At 37.8% G+C, this 13462-nt stretch overlaps 1 protein-coding gene across 2 annotated transcripts; it reads right to left on the reverse strand.

Moving 5' to 3' along the window:
- Positions 1 to 1002: 1002 nt before the first annotated feature.
- Positions 1003 to 12053, reverse strand: smyd1a (SET and MYND domain containing 1a). 2 transcript variants are annotated; one of them, XM_053618129.1, is made up of 11 exons: positions 11962 to 12053; positions 11699 to 11880; positions 7034 to 7210; positions 5264 to 5477; positions 4997 to 5127; positions 4683 to 4721; positions 3947 to 4142; positions 3573 to 3665; positions 2666 to 2829; positions 2397 to 2565; positions 1003 to 1394 (listed from the first exon to the last, which is right to left on the reverse strand). In XM_053618129.1, the coding sequence occupies exons 2-11, from the start codon at positions 11833 to 11835 to the stop codon at positions 1269 to 1271; spliced, it is 1446 nt and encodes a 481-aa protein (XP_053474104.1). In that variant the 5' UTR covers positions 11836 to 11880; positions 11962 to 12053; the 3' UTR covers positions 1003 to 1268. The 2 variants fall into 2 exon arrangements, with proteins under 2 accessions (XP_053474104.1, XP_053474103.1); XM_053618128.1 differs by having other exon boundaries at positions 11699 to 11996.
- Positions 12054 to 13462: the final 1409 nt, after the last annotated feature.

Below are 13462 nucleotides of genomic sequence, written 5' to 3' on the forward strand. Positions count from 1 at the left end.
TCCCATAAGAAGATTAATGCAAATACACAGCAATCAGCCATAACATTAAAACCACCTGCCTAATCTTGTGTAGGTCCCCCTTGTGACACCAAAATAGCTCTGACCCATCAAGGCATGGACTTCATAAGACCTCTGAAGGTATGCTGTGGTATCTGGCGCCAAGACGTTAGCAGCAGATCCTTTAAGTCTGTGGGACCGGACCAGATAGGCTAGCCTTTGCTCCCCACATGCATCAATGAGCCTTGGGTGCCCATGACCCTGTTATTGGTTCACTAGTTGTCCTTCCTTGGACCACTTTTGGTAGATACTAAGAACTGCATACCGGGAACACCCCACAAGACCTGTCTTTTTGGAGATGCTCTGACCCACTCGTCTAGCCATCACAGTATGGTTTGTTAAAGTTGCTCAGCCCATTTTTCCTGCTTCCTAATATATCCCACCCCTTGACAGGTGCCATTGTAACAAGATAATAAATGTTTTTCACTTCACCTGTCAGTGGTTTTATTGTTACGGCTGATCGGTGTAAGATTATTCAACTAATAGACTCTTTATTTTGTTTTATTTGTACTGATTTCAAGCATTGCAAACATCTTATGCTATTCGCAGATAATTTTGCTGCTTTCTAGGAATAAATGCTTAAATTTAGCAAAACTATCGGCCAATGGAATATAAATACATTTTAAGCATGAAATTAGTAGAAATAAAATGTTTTATTTGGTTTCTTGGAATGGCTCAGGTGGTAAAGCGGGTTGTCCATTAATCGTAGGGTTGGTGGTTCGATTCCTGGCCCACATGACTCCACATACCGAAGTGTCCTTGGGCAAGACACTGAGCCCCAAGTTTCTCCCGATGGCAAGTTAGCGCCTTGCATGGCAGCTCTGCTACCATTGGTCTGTGTGTGTGTGTGTGTGAATGAGTGAATGAGACACAGTGTAAAGCGCTTTGGATAAAAGTGCTATATAAGTGCAGACAATATTCAAAAAGTGTAAAGAACTAGAAACACCTTATTCAAAATTTATTGGGCAATTTCCATGTCTTGCAAGGTTTATTTGCACAAACATTTTCTAAATCAAAGAGACATACAGGGAAATTTACCAACCAGTGAACGTTTTCCTTCTGTTTTAACCTCAACACTACTATATTAATTTCACAGAGTCATTAGTAATCAATAGTTTTAAGGGGTTTTCCAGCTCTAGGTTGGAAACATCCAACACTTCATATAATGCTTTTCTTAGGTGTGATAAAATTAGTGACATGTTTTTACTGATCTATTTGCTCTTGACCAGTCTAGTGGACATGTGCTTGTTGCTGAGAACCGCCTCACGCATGCTTTGGTAGACGTATTCGTTCTCCTTAAACACGCGTAGCTCCATCTCCGTCTGTGTGCGCATAGCCTGGGGAAAAACATACTTTACACATCAAACATTCTCTTCACAGTCAGGCATTGCCTTCTGGGTTGCCGAATTCAATATCCTGCTCTCATACGTGAAACACTTCGTAAAGAAATCTAAAATAACTTTTAAATTAACACTGTAGCCTCTTGGTATTGACGCTAATTTCACATTGAACACTGAGTCTCCTGAAATGCAAGACAACATTTTTAGAAAGAAGGTACCGCTGAGTGTACCTAAGGGTGTGCAAAAGTTTGTACACCCTTAGGACTGAATGAAGAAGACAAAGAAATGTAATGTATAGCAACAAGACACAGAATAAGATATGTAGAGTAAAACAAGCAAAATTATATGAATTAAATTTTCCATTTCTGAATGTGATATACAGTCAATATTCTGTAATAAACTGACCACCCTTTGTCCTTATAGGTCACCTATACTATATGTAAACCCCCCCCCCTTTTTTTCTGAATATCTTTCTGTTAGTTTTGCTGTATGTTTTGCATTGCTGTCTTGTTTCACCCACATTTTATGTTTAACATTTTAGATTTGTATTTCTTTGTAAATGAATTATAAAATAATTATACATTTTTATTTCATCTTCTCAAAAAGATGTTGGCTTCAGTTTTTGCACTCATCTGAAATCTTCACTATATAACCAGGACAAGCTGTACTTGTACATAGTTTTGATAAAAATTTTACACCCTGTAACATAAAAATTGCAGAAATTACTGTCAGAGTATTACGTGAAATAATCCCACTCTTTCTGAAAAGGCAAATGTAGATACCATTTGGGGTTTTGTACCTACCATTCTGGCCCTAATACGTACAGTATATACAGTACATAATATAATTATAATTACAGTTATGCCATTTGCCCATTCTGAACACTTCCCAATTGTCAGAACAATAAACTGCATTTAATCATGATAGAAGCATATAAAGCTGCAATGTTAAAACTATATTTATAACGAAACCACCATAATCAGCCAATTACTGTATTACCTCTAAGTCCTTTGTGATTGGATGATGGGGTCCATGTGTAATCATGAGGATTGCATAGGCTTTACAGATTAGACCATGAGCAGCTTCGATCAGCCCTGCATGCCAGTGTGTCACGCCTGCCCTCATGGTGGCCATGCCAAGCTGAGCATTGTTTGGGTGATACAGCTTCCTGATGGACGGCAGGAAACACGTAAAAGACATTAATGTTTTTTTTTTTAATGTGTGAATTGGTCCATTGTAAGAACTCCTCATCAAACATGGATACTTACCTGTAGCCTTCCACCATCCTGCGTGCGTATTCTGCAGCCTCCTGGAAGGACTGCTGATATGACAGCACCTCACTGATCACCCTGAACACTTGCAGCTGGTAGAGGTGTGTCTCAGCCAGCACAGGCTCCTGCTTCTCCAAGCACTCACGGCAGATTTTAACTACCTACACCAGACATACATAGATACCAAAAAAAGCATAAGTATGTCACATATCACTTTAGTTGAGCACATAGGTTTATATGCGCATTTTGTAGATTTTATTCGCATCTGGCGTTTCCATCCAGCATTTTCTTTTTATACGATATTCCAAATTTCGCATAAAAATACATGGATGATAACATAGCTACAGACGCTCATAATTAGCTAGTGTTGCTGTGATTGACAGGGGAGAGAGAGTTATACATCGCTCCCGACTAGAGAGACAATTTTGCTCCTATGGCTCCTAGCCATGGATGGCTGTTACATCATGAGAATAATATTTTTTCCAATGCAGTTTTTTTCCCCTTTTCATTTTTTGGAGGTAAACAATTTTTTTTTTAAATGCTAGAACTTGACTTATGATTGGGATATAACTAAAAGATATCTATAAAGATATTTTGGTGAAATAATTTCAAGTCAGAATTTCACCATGTAATGGTTTCAACCCCACATATTTAACCAACTATACAAATGGAAGATGAATGAAAATCTAAATGAATTTTTTTCTGTTGTCATGGAACAATTTTTGATAAATAAACGATAAAAAACACAATCTTACAATCTATCTTCATTATAGTGTGCAATGTCTATTTATCATTTGTGCTGTATTATTTATTTGATCTATTTCCACGCACCACTGTAGAAACGAGCGCCTGCTTATTATGCACATGTTATAAATAGCAGTTAAACATTTTTGATATAGCTTACCTCATGAAAGTTTCCCTCTATGCGAGCTTGTTCAATTTTGGCCAAGGCCTCCACACTAAAGTCTGTGACCTCCTTCACCAGGTCGGCCGAAGGCTGAGGATTCAGTAGAGAAACTGAGATAAAATTACATCCCAGACATCATCACAAGACTTATTTAAAGCCTTAACATGGTGTAATGGTTTGACATGGTCTTGTTCTTACGTATTAACGGATTAGAAAGGGCGCTTGAATTTAAATCTATCATTTGACCACCAGACAGAACCACCTTCTGACCAATCAGATTCAAGAAGTCAATATAAGTCATTATAGAGTTCCTAAACTGATTTTTTGTTGCCAATATGTCAGTATAGACAATATGTTAGTAATGACCCCACCTTTTTGCCATCGGTTTCTTTCACCGCCATCATGAGGTCGTCCTTGATGCCATTGCTGCAGTGCTCACACTTGCAGTCAAAGTAATACTGCTTCTTGAGCAGCTTCTGACGATCCTTGGATACGTTTAAGAAGTCCACATAGCTGACCGTCAACTCAGCACCTTCTGGGATCGTTTCTAAGGCGCGTAGCTCAATTCTACCATCAGGACAGAACAGCAACATCGAGAGAAGAAAGAGGAAAGAAAGTTTTGATGAACCATTACACAAGAGAACATTATTGTCGGTTGATACTCTCTTGTAAATGCATGCTTTCGTGGGGATCTGAGGTTATATGTTGTAGAAAAGAACACCTTGAACACAAGCAAGATGCATAAAAATATGGTTAACCAGACCTAAAATAATGATCCATGCTTCTATTAAGTCTATTCAAAACAGTCTATTGTAATGAATCTAATGCAAATCCCAAAAGCAAATCAAACCACATCAGGCTAAATTGAAAGCCCTGATATGCTTTAATGAATATAAACGATCATTTTACTTTTCACTTGCCCCTCAGTTTAGTAACATTAACATCACCACAAAGAGTCAATGTCATAAAAGTCACATATATATCACTTTAAACTGTCACAGGGAGGAAGGAATTGAATGAACCTGTGATTTACAGAGCTGATACAGAAAGGATGCGGTAAGTTAATCAATTCAAAGGTTAGAATTCAGTTACACTCCACTCGCCTACCTCCTCTGAGAGTGTAAAGCTGAGTCCAGAGCTGTCTGACTGGAAAAGAAGGCAATAGGCCAGATCACAGACGACTACAGAGCAACACGATTGAATCATTTGACTTGCTCAGCTAGACCGGGCACTAGATTTCTTAAGTAAGCAATGCAAATTACAATTTTTATTCAATCACCATCAGGAATGTATTCTGTAATAAAGAACATGGCTGCACAACAATAGATCGAAACAACTATTTATTTATTTCATTCAGACTACCTGACTTGTAAAAGTATGTTAAATAAATATACTACAGAAGCCTTGTCGGGACTTCTTACCTGCCATGATTCAGGATGACTGTACAGTTGGGCCAGCAGTCATGGTTGACCAGACAGAGGTTAGGAAAAAGGCCCACCCCGACTGCCTGGAGCCCACGCTGGTCACTCAGAGTGAAGGCATTGCAGTTGATCTGAAAAGGAAATACAGAGATGAAGCACTACAAATATGTAGGTATAGCCTTCCACCAGCTTTATGTTTTATATCCTATGGATTATGTTGTTGTTTTTATTATAGAGTTTGCAGGTGGACAGGGAAGGCGCGCCTACCACACCAAAGATATGTGAGACGTAGTCTGTGCTGTACTGCCTGCTGTTGCCTTGCCAGTAGTCCTGGAAGTTGCCAACATCCACTTTGAGCTGTTTAAGGTCCTCTGGGGACATTGCAGAGATGTGGTCCTCCAAGAGGTCTAGAGTTGTGAGCTGTGTGTCGAAGGCTTTTCCTTTATGTTTCTGCATGCGCCATAGAGCTCGCCCCGCCAGACTGAAAGGAAAACCTGACACTGACCCTTAAAACATACAGGAACATGTTCGAATTTTCCAAAATGACAATACACGCCCATACCAAGTTATATTTTCAGTAATATGATGTGTCGTGTAACATAGTTTTAACATAGCATAATAGCTAACATAAACGAAGCTAATTTCTGAGAGAAATTCATAGTCATAAATGTTCGTATTCTTTAATGTTTATGTTAGGAAGTTGGCAAATATAATCAATGATAAATCCTGCCAGGATTTCTGAGTGGATTTTTAAGTCATATGCATGAACGCATCTCATAAGGATTACTGCCAACATTAACCAGATAGCTGACAGGATTTCTGAGGGAAAATTATTCATAATTATTCCCAGTCTTTGACGCTAATGCTGGAGAGTTAGCTAACATAAGCTAGTCGGACAAGACTACCAAGGGAAAATCATCCATAAATGTTCATAATCTTTGCTGCTAATGGTAGAAAGTTAGATAAAATAAACTAACCTCAGAGGATTTCTGTGATAAAGTCATTTTTCTAAACATTAATAATCTTCACTGCTAAGGCTAGAAAGTTAGCTAACATGAACTAAAGTAACAGGATTTCTGAAGGAAGGTAATCCATAAATGTTTATCATCTTTACTGCTACTGTTACCTAACATAAGACAATGTGACTGGATTTCTGTGTGGATTTTTATTTCATATGTCATGTTTGTAATCTTTACAGCCAACTTTAGCCAAATAGCTGACATAAAGTGACAGAATTTCTGAAAGAAAGTCATATACATGTTCATAATATTTACTGTTAATGCTAAAAAGTTCCTCACATAAGATAACCTCAAATGATTTCTGAAGGAAAGCTGCATTTATTAAATGCTCATAATCTTTCCTGCTGATGCTGGAACATTAGCTAACACGATGGCATAACTTGGCATGATGTCTGATATTTTCAAGTCAGATGCATACATGTTCTGACAGGATTTCTTAAGGGAAGTCATATTCATAAATGTTCATAATGTTTATTGCTAATGCTACAAAGTCTGCTAACATAAACTAACCTGAAAGGATTTCTGAGGGATTTTTTAAGTCATGTTCATAAATGTTAATAGTGTTTACTACTAATGCTTGAAAGTTAACATAAGCTAACCTGACAGGATTTCTGAAGGAAAGTCATATTTATAAATGTTTATTTACTGCCCAAATTAGCCAGATAGCTAACATGAGCTAACATGGCAGGATTTCTGAGGTGATTTTTTAAAGTCACATACATAAGTATTTATAATCACTGTTGATGTTAGCAACATGGCTAACAAGAGCTATCTTGACAGAACATTGCAGTCCTCTTTGAGCAAAATTATTAAAAAAAAAAAAAAAACTATTCAGAACTGTCCATACAAACTTCATATGTGGGCTCAAAGACACATTCACCAGTCTTTCTCTCTAAACCTACTCCTACCAATAACTCTTGGTAAATTTCACATATGCAAATTCTTACAAATCTGATATGATGGATGGATCAATGCCATTTTGGTCTCTCATGTATTTCAGTGTAGAACCTCTACTCACCGCACATTCTCACTAGGTGCCTTGCCATGCTGTCTGATGGCAGCACACTCGTGCTTGTGCTCCTCCCAGGCGGCTCGCTGGCACGTGCGGTCACAGTAGTGGGCAAATTTGCACTGAGCACAGCGGTGTGGATTAACCTGTCTGCGGAAGCAGCTGTGACACACGTGCATGGACATACTGCAGACCAAAGAGGGAGAATAATTAAGTACATTACCTTCAGTACATTAGTGCATTACTAGAGTTTTTATTCACTTTTGACATTTTAAAACCGATTGATTATTCTCAAATCTTATACACTATATGGACATAAGTATGTTTACACCTATGTTAACCCATATATGCTTTTCAAACCCACTTTGTTGTTAATAACAACCTCCACTCTTCTTGGAAGGCTTTCCACTAGATTTTGGAGCGTGGCTGTGGGGATTTGTGCTCATTCAGTCACAAGAGCATTAGTGAGGTCAGGCACTGATGTCAGGTGAGGAGGCCTGGGGTTCCAGATCTCCCCAAAGGTGTTCAGTGGGGTTGAGGTCAGGGCTCTGTGCAGGACACTTGAGCTCCTCCACTACGTCCTTGGCAAACCGTGTCTTCATGGACCTCATTTTGTGCACAGGGGCATTGTCATGCTAGAATATGTTTAGGTGCCATATTTCCAGAGAAGGAAAATCTTACACCTACTGCATACAGACAATTGTACGCTTTCAGCTTTGTGACAGCAGTTTGGAGAAGAACCACATATGGGTATGATGGTCAGGTGTCCACATACTTTTGGCCATATAGTGTTTTTTTTGGAAAATCACAGGGTGACTTTTTTTGTTGTTACATCAGACAGCTTTGAGTATTTATTTATAGTTTCAAACAAATCTAAACTCAAACATGTGACAACAACAACTGATAAGAGAATGATACCTCAAAGTATACATTCCACATATGATCGGCTGTTTGTAGATGTACATGTAAGCACAATACCTAAATAAATCTGAAGAAATAAGGAAATGTAAGGAAATAAGAAAGCTTGCTAACAATTGGTTGTTATAGCTAGTTATTAACATGCAAGCTCATTTGTATCATCATGCTAGTTGGACCCTTTATAAGGGCAATGTTGAACTCTGGTCTTATCTCAGGGGCCGTAATATCAAATACAAACCCACTTTTATGACTAAGATCATCCTGGAGCTGTATGCCATTGTCATGATGCTCTATATAACAAAAAGCAATGTATTCTCATGCTTTCCTGAATGAAATATATATATTAAGAATTAGACCTGTACTGTACATAATAAACATAAGCAGAATTTAGAAGAAATACAGATGGGAATTTCAGAAACCTTTGTGTTTTTTGTTGCACATGCAAAGATTAGCCTCATATTAAAAGATATATTTATCCCAGGGTGACCTTCCAGTGTCTGTTTGTCTTTTATTTACTTAGAATTCGTCTGTATATACCTGTCAGACTTTAAATAAACCGCTTGTCCTCATGGCTTTCCAATGTTATTATGGCAATCAAACCCATGGTAACAGACGAGCATTAGAACTCACCCTCTCCAATACAAATAAAGGCAAATATCCTGTGAACCAGATCGGAAGACATTCCCAGATGGCTCGGGCCCTTTATAAGGAAAATATTGAACTCTGGTCTTATCTCAGAGGGTGTAATATCAAATTCAATCCCACTAGGGATATTCTGTTTTTAATCTTTGATCATCCTGGGCTGTATGTCATTGTCATGATGCTTTCTATAACAAAAAGAAAGCTATTCTCATGCATTCATAAATTTTAATTACAATTTTAAAAATAGCATCTATAATAAATATGTACCTTGAAAAATGATGATGCCAACTTTAAAAAGTCTGCTGTGGAAGTCACTTTTTCTTGATCCATCTTTCTCTGTAAAAGTCACTACACAGTGTCCTGCTATCATTCAGTCTAACTATTATGGAAAGCAGTGTTTCTGTTTACAAAGTCTTTAAGTGGAAAGCTCTGTGTGCTTGCTCTGACATGCATAACCTGACTGTGCAAACTCTTTTTACTTTTTATGGAGGTGAAACGGTGATCCAGTCACACGAGAGTGAAGCCTCATTTGATTTGAACCTGTGCTATGTACACACAGAACTGTGCAAAAGTTTTATGCACCCTATATTTTTTCAGTACAAACTTTGTTATAGATTTTTATTTTATGACTTGTACATTATCGAGTCAGTACAAACACATTTTAGATTTCCAAACATTAGTTTTCCAGCACAACATTAAATGTTACAGAAAAATGTTGGTATGTCAGTAAAGAAACCAGCATATTAAATGGTAAGAGACACTTTTCAGACAAAAAACATAACGATGGCTGCCGGATTTAGCTGCGAAAGTAAGAAGCGAGTGCAACAGCCAGAAGAACTGTGTCTGGTTCTGCAAGATGCTCAGTAAAACTTACAGCTCATTTCCTTATAAAACTGCACAAATTCTACCTGAGACTTGATTTCTAAAGCAAAGGGTCGTCACACTAACTATTGCCTTTATTTCTTCCATTACTGTTTACTGCTCTTTGTAGTACTTTTTTTTAAATGTAGAAACTTTTAATTTCATTATTTTTGAAGGCCACCTCTCTCTACAGCATTTCTTTGCACGTGCAAGACTTTTGCACAGTACCGTATAAATAGAGTTATTAAAAATGAATATGTGGCGTTAATACAAGAGCGCATAACTCATAAAAAATATAATCATAAATCAGAAACATAAATTATAGGAGTCGTGCAACAATGAATATCTGAACGAGCTTCTGTCTAGAAATAGTCCTGAAGTCACATCTGAATCATGTGACTCATGTTACTCCCTTTCTCATAGAGTTTCACTGCAGCTAGAAAATCCCAGCAGAACTTTAGTGTACAGCAAGGGCATTACCAGTGATGGCAGTTTACTCTGTCCTGATATTCTCCAGTTGTTTCCTACAACTGGAGACACACACTTAAATTCATTCAAAACCACCAATTTTGCTCAGCTACCTGCTAAAATACAGAGGAGAAAGATATACTTTTTTTTTTTTATTATTTTTTTTACTGTAACCTGCGCAGAAGCACAATATCCATCTATCCATCCATTTTCTGTAACGTTTATCCTACAGGGTAGTGGGGGACCCTGGGGTCTATCCTAGGGAACTCAGGGCACAAGGAGGGGGACACCCTGGATGGGGTGCCAACCCATCGCAGGGCACAATCACACGCTACAGACAATTTGGAAACGCCAATCAGCCTACAATGCATGTCTTTGGACTGGGGAAGGAAACCAGAGTACCCAGAGGACACCCGTGAAGCACAGGGAGAAAAAGCAAACGGGAGGCGGGATTCAAACCCCCAACCCCAGAGGTGCGAGGCAACAGTGCTAGCCACTAAGTTCATTTCAAAAAGTAACTTACTGACGGAGCACTTTGAGTCTTAACGCTGATGCTCAATTTGTCCTGACTGAAATGAAACATTATCCATGGATGATGTCTTTGCAGCTAAATATTCAGGATGCATTGCAGAAATGTTAAAGCAGTGTAGAGCTCACCACAGCAGAAGCCTTCTATGTTGCTTCACTGCTCCAAATGAGTTTTTATTAGTAGCACAGTATCTGTCATATCATTAGCTTATTAACTTTTCATTGCTAATTAGCCCATTACCATTCTGTCTTCTCCTCTTTCATTTTTATAGCCTTGTCAATTACATTAAAACAAATGGATCACGATGAAACTCTCCAACACTATGTGTACTAACAGAAGTTATGATGTTAGCATAAAGGTCTAAGGTAGCTAAGATGCATGAAGTACTAAGTGCTATTACAAAGCTCCTTTAAAGCCACTGGGTATAAAGATAAAAATATCATGTATCAGGTACTATGAACAGGTTCCCTCCTGTTAAAGAAAGGCTGTTTGTTTATTTATTTATTTATTTGTTTATTTATTTATTTTTAAAAATCAACCTTAGGTAAAATTATTATCATGCACAACAAATAGTAAAATCTTGAGAAGGGAAAATGTCATGAACAGAGGCAAATATATCTAATGTTTTTTTTTTTTTTTTTTTTTTAATTATTATTATATAGTGATCATAAAAGTATTTAACTACTGGCAGAAAATCTTGTTTTCTTAAAGCATTTTTAAAAGAATCAAAATTGCCTATAAGTGCAATGCATTAAGATAAAAATATGCTTCCTAAATATTAGAAGAAATTTTGTAAGTATAGGTCAAATAATATGATAATTACATATTCATAATGAAAATATTAGATACATTTTCCTTTGAGATTTTCTAAGAAACAAATTAAGTTCTAGGGTGCAAAAAGTGTCAAGTTACTTTTTTTTCTTTTTTTAATCTGTTTAAAAAATAATAATAATTATATGCAGCCTTTATTTCAATAGTGGGGCTAGAGTTTATACTTTATGATGTGAAAGGTTTGATTGGATTTTGTTTGCCTTTATATGAAATATGAGAAATATGAGACCATGTATACAGATAGCTTCTATGTTTATTAATGTGTTTATAATACCTTCTACATTGGAGTAATTGTAAGTATCTAACTAAAAATGACTTGTATAACTCGTGATATTAATAATTTTACTAGATGTTTTCTGTTCAAAGGTCAATTTGTATGGCCAATTCCCAATGTTAGTAACACACAACCCAAACACTGATCCTACCTGTCAAAGACCACAGCAGCAAAGCTGGCCTCCACAAACACCACCTCACCAGTCTTCATCTCCTTGGTGGTCCGGAGGCCGCGGCCTTTCTCTCCAGCAGCAAAAACCTCCACAGCGTCCATTTTCTGTGGGGTCATCTGGCAAAAAGGGAAAGGCGGCTGCTGCTTCTGCTGAGAGAGGAACTGCACACACAGTGCACACTGACTTTCTCTGTAACTTACCTAGCCATCTACTACTCAGAACCTCCCCAAAAATAGACTCACCTCTCTCTCTCTCTCTCTCTCTCACTCTCACTCTCAGAGCTGGACCACGTACACCATGAAGGGGGTGCTGGAGGTATAGTCCTGGCGTATGTGTGGTAGAAGGTGGACGCACTGCAGAGGTTGTGTGAGTGTGTGTGGGAGTATATGTCCTCCCCTTGTTTGGGAGAAGTGAGGCTCTGAGAGTATTTTTATCCAGCAGCTGCGTCTGCCTGTCACAGGGGAGATGTATGGGATGGTCTGACTGCTGTGAGACCCTCATAACAACCTGCAACTCAACAACCTGCAACTCAACAACCCCCACCTTTTATTACTGTTTAATTATTTATTTGAACACAGTGTAATATGTGGATGTTAATGACGGTGATTGCTTTTTAAAAATTTCCAGAATAACCTTTTTTTTTTGTCTGCTAGTGTATTAATTGATTTTATGGGTTTAAAAAAAAAAAGTTTTTATTATTATTTGGAGTGAAAGGGACCCACTATATGTACAGTCATGTGAAAAAATAAGTACACCCCATGGAAATTGTTGGCTTTTTTGACATATTTGGTCAAGCAAACATTTGATCCTCTTTGAAACAGTGCCTATTAATAAAGTTGATACACTCCATTGATACACTCCATACATGACACATAAAAGTGTCTGCTGTTCCCTTTGTTATTGAGGTGTGTGGTGTCATCATAACAAGATCTAAAGAGTTCTGTATGGACTTCAGGAAAGAAAAAAAAAAAGGTTGTGGATGCCTATGAGTCTGGCCAGGGATTTGTAATCTCTAGTAATCTCTGTGTAATCTCTGGAGCCTGTTGTGTGTGAAAATCTGAGATCAGCAGTTTCCGAACTACCCAAACCAGCCCGACTGGAACCAACAGCCATGCCACTGTCAAAGTCACGGAGGTCAAATTTTTCACATTCTGATGTTTAATGTGAACATGGCTGATTGGATAATTGCATGAATGAGCATGTGCACTTTTTTTTCCTGAACTCCTGTTTGCTCACATTTGCATAAACACTATCTGAGTGTGCATAACTCATAAATAAATCTTACCTCACCCAAGACCCCTCACGAATTCACATTGAATTCACCATCATTACTATAAAGATTTCTTGCCCTGAAATCTATAGACTAAATGTGAAAATAACGAAAAAACAGGCAACTGGAAATAATCGTACTGGATTACATTTTTTTTAAAACATTGACACAATATAGTGTTTAGTCTAGAAACTGCACCTTCCTGACTGTCCCTAGACATACCGTAAGACTATTACAGTACTGCAGTGTTTCATGGACCACAGTAGAGTTTATTCTAATGCAGGTGATTTATTCAGAGCTACCGGGCACTGATGAATGTTTAGAAAAAGTGTCATCTCTCCAAACAGACATGGATGTTTCCATAATCTTCCCGAAACAAAATGTTTATAATGAGAGCGTGGGATGTGTTGCGTGTTGTGTTTGATGAGATGCTTTCCAGAGGTTGTAGTCTGCAAAGGATCAGATGAGACAAA

Source organism: Ictalurus furcatus, chromosome 28, assembly GCF_023375685.1.
Source record: "Ictalurus furcatus strain D&B chromosome 28, Billie_1.0, whole genome shotgun sequence".
NCBI lineage: Eukaryota > Metazoa > Chordata > Actinopteri > Siluriformes > Ictaluridae > Ictalurus > Ictalurus furcatus.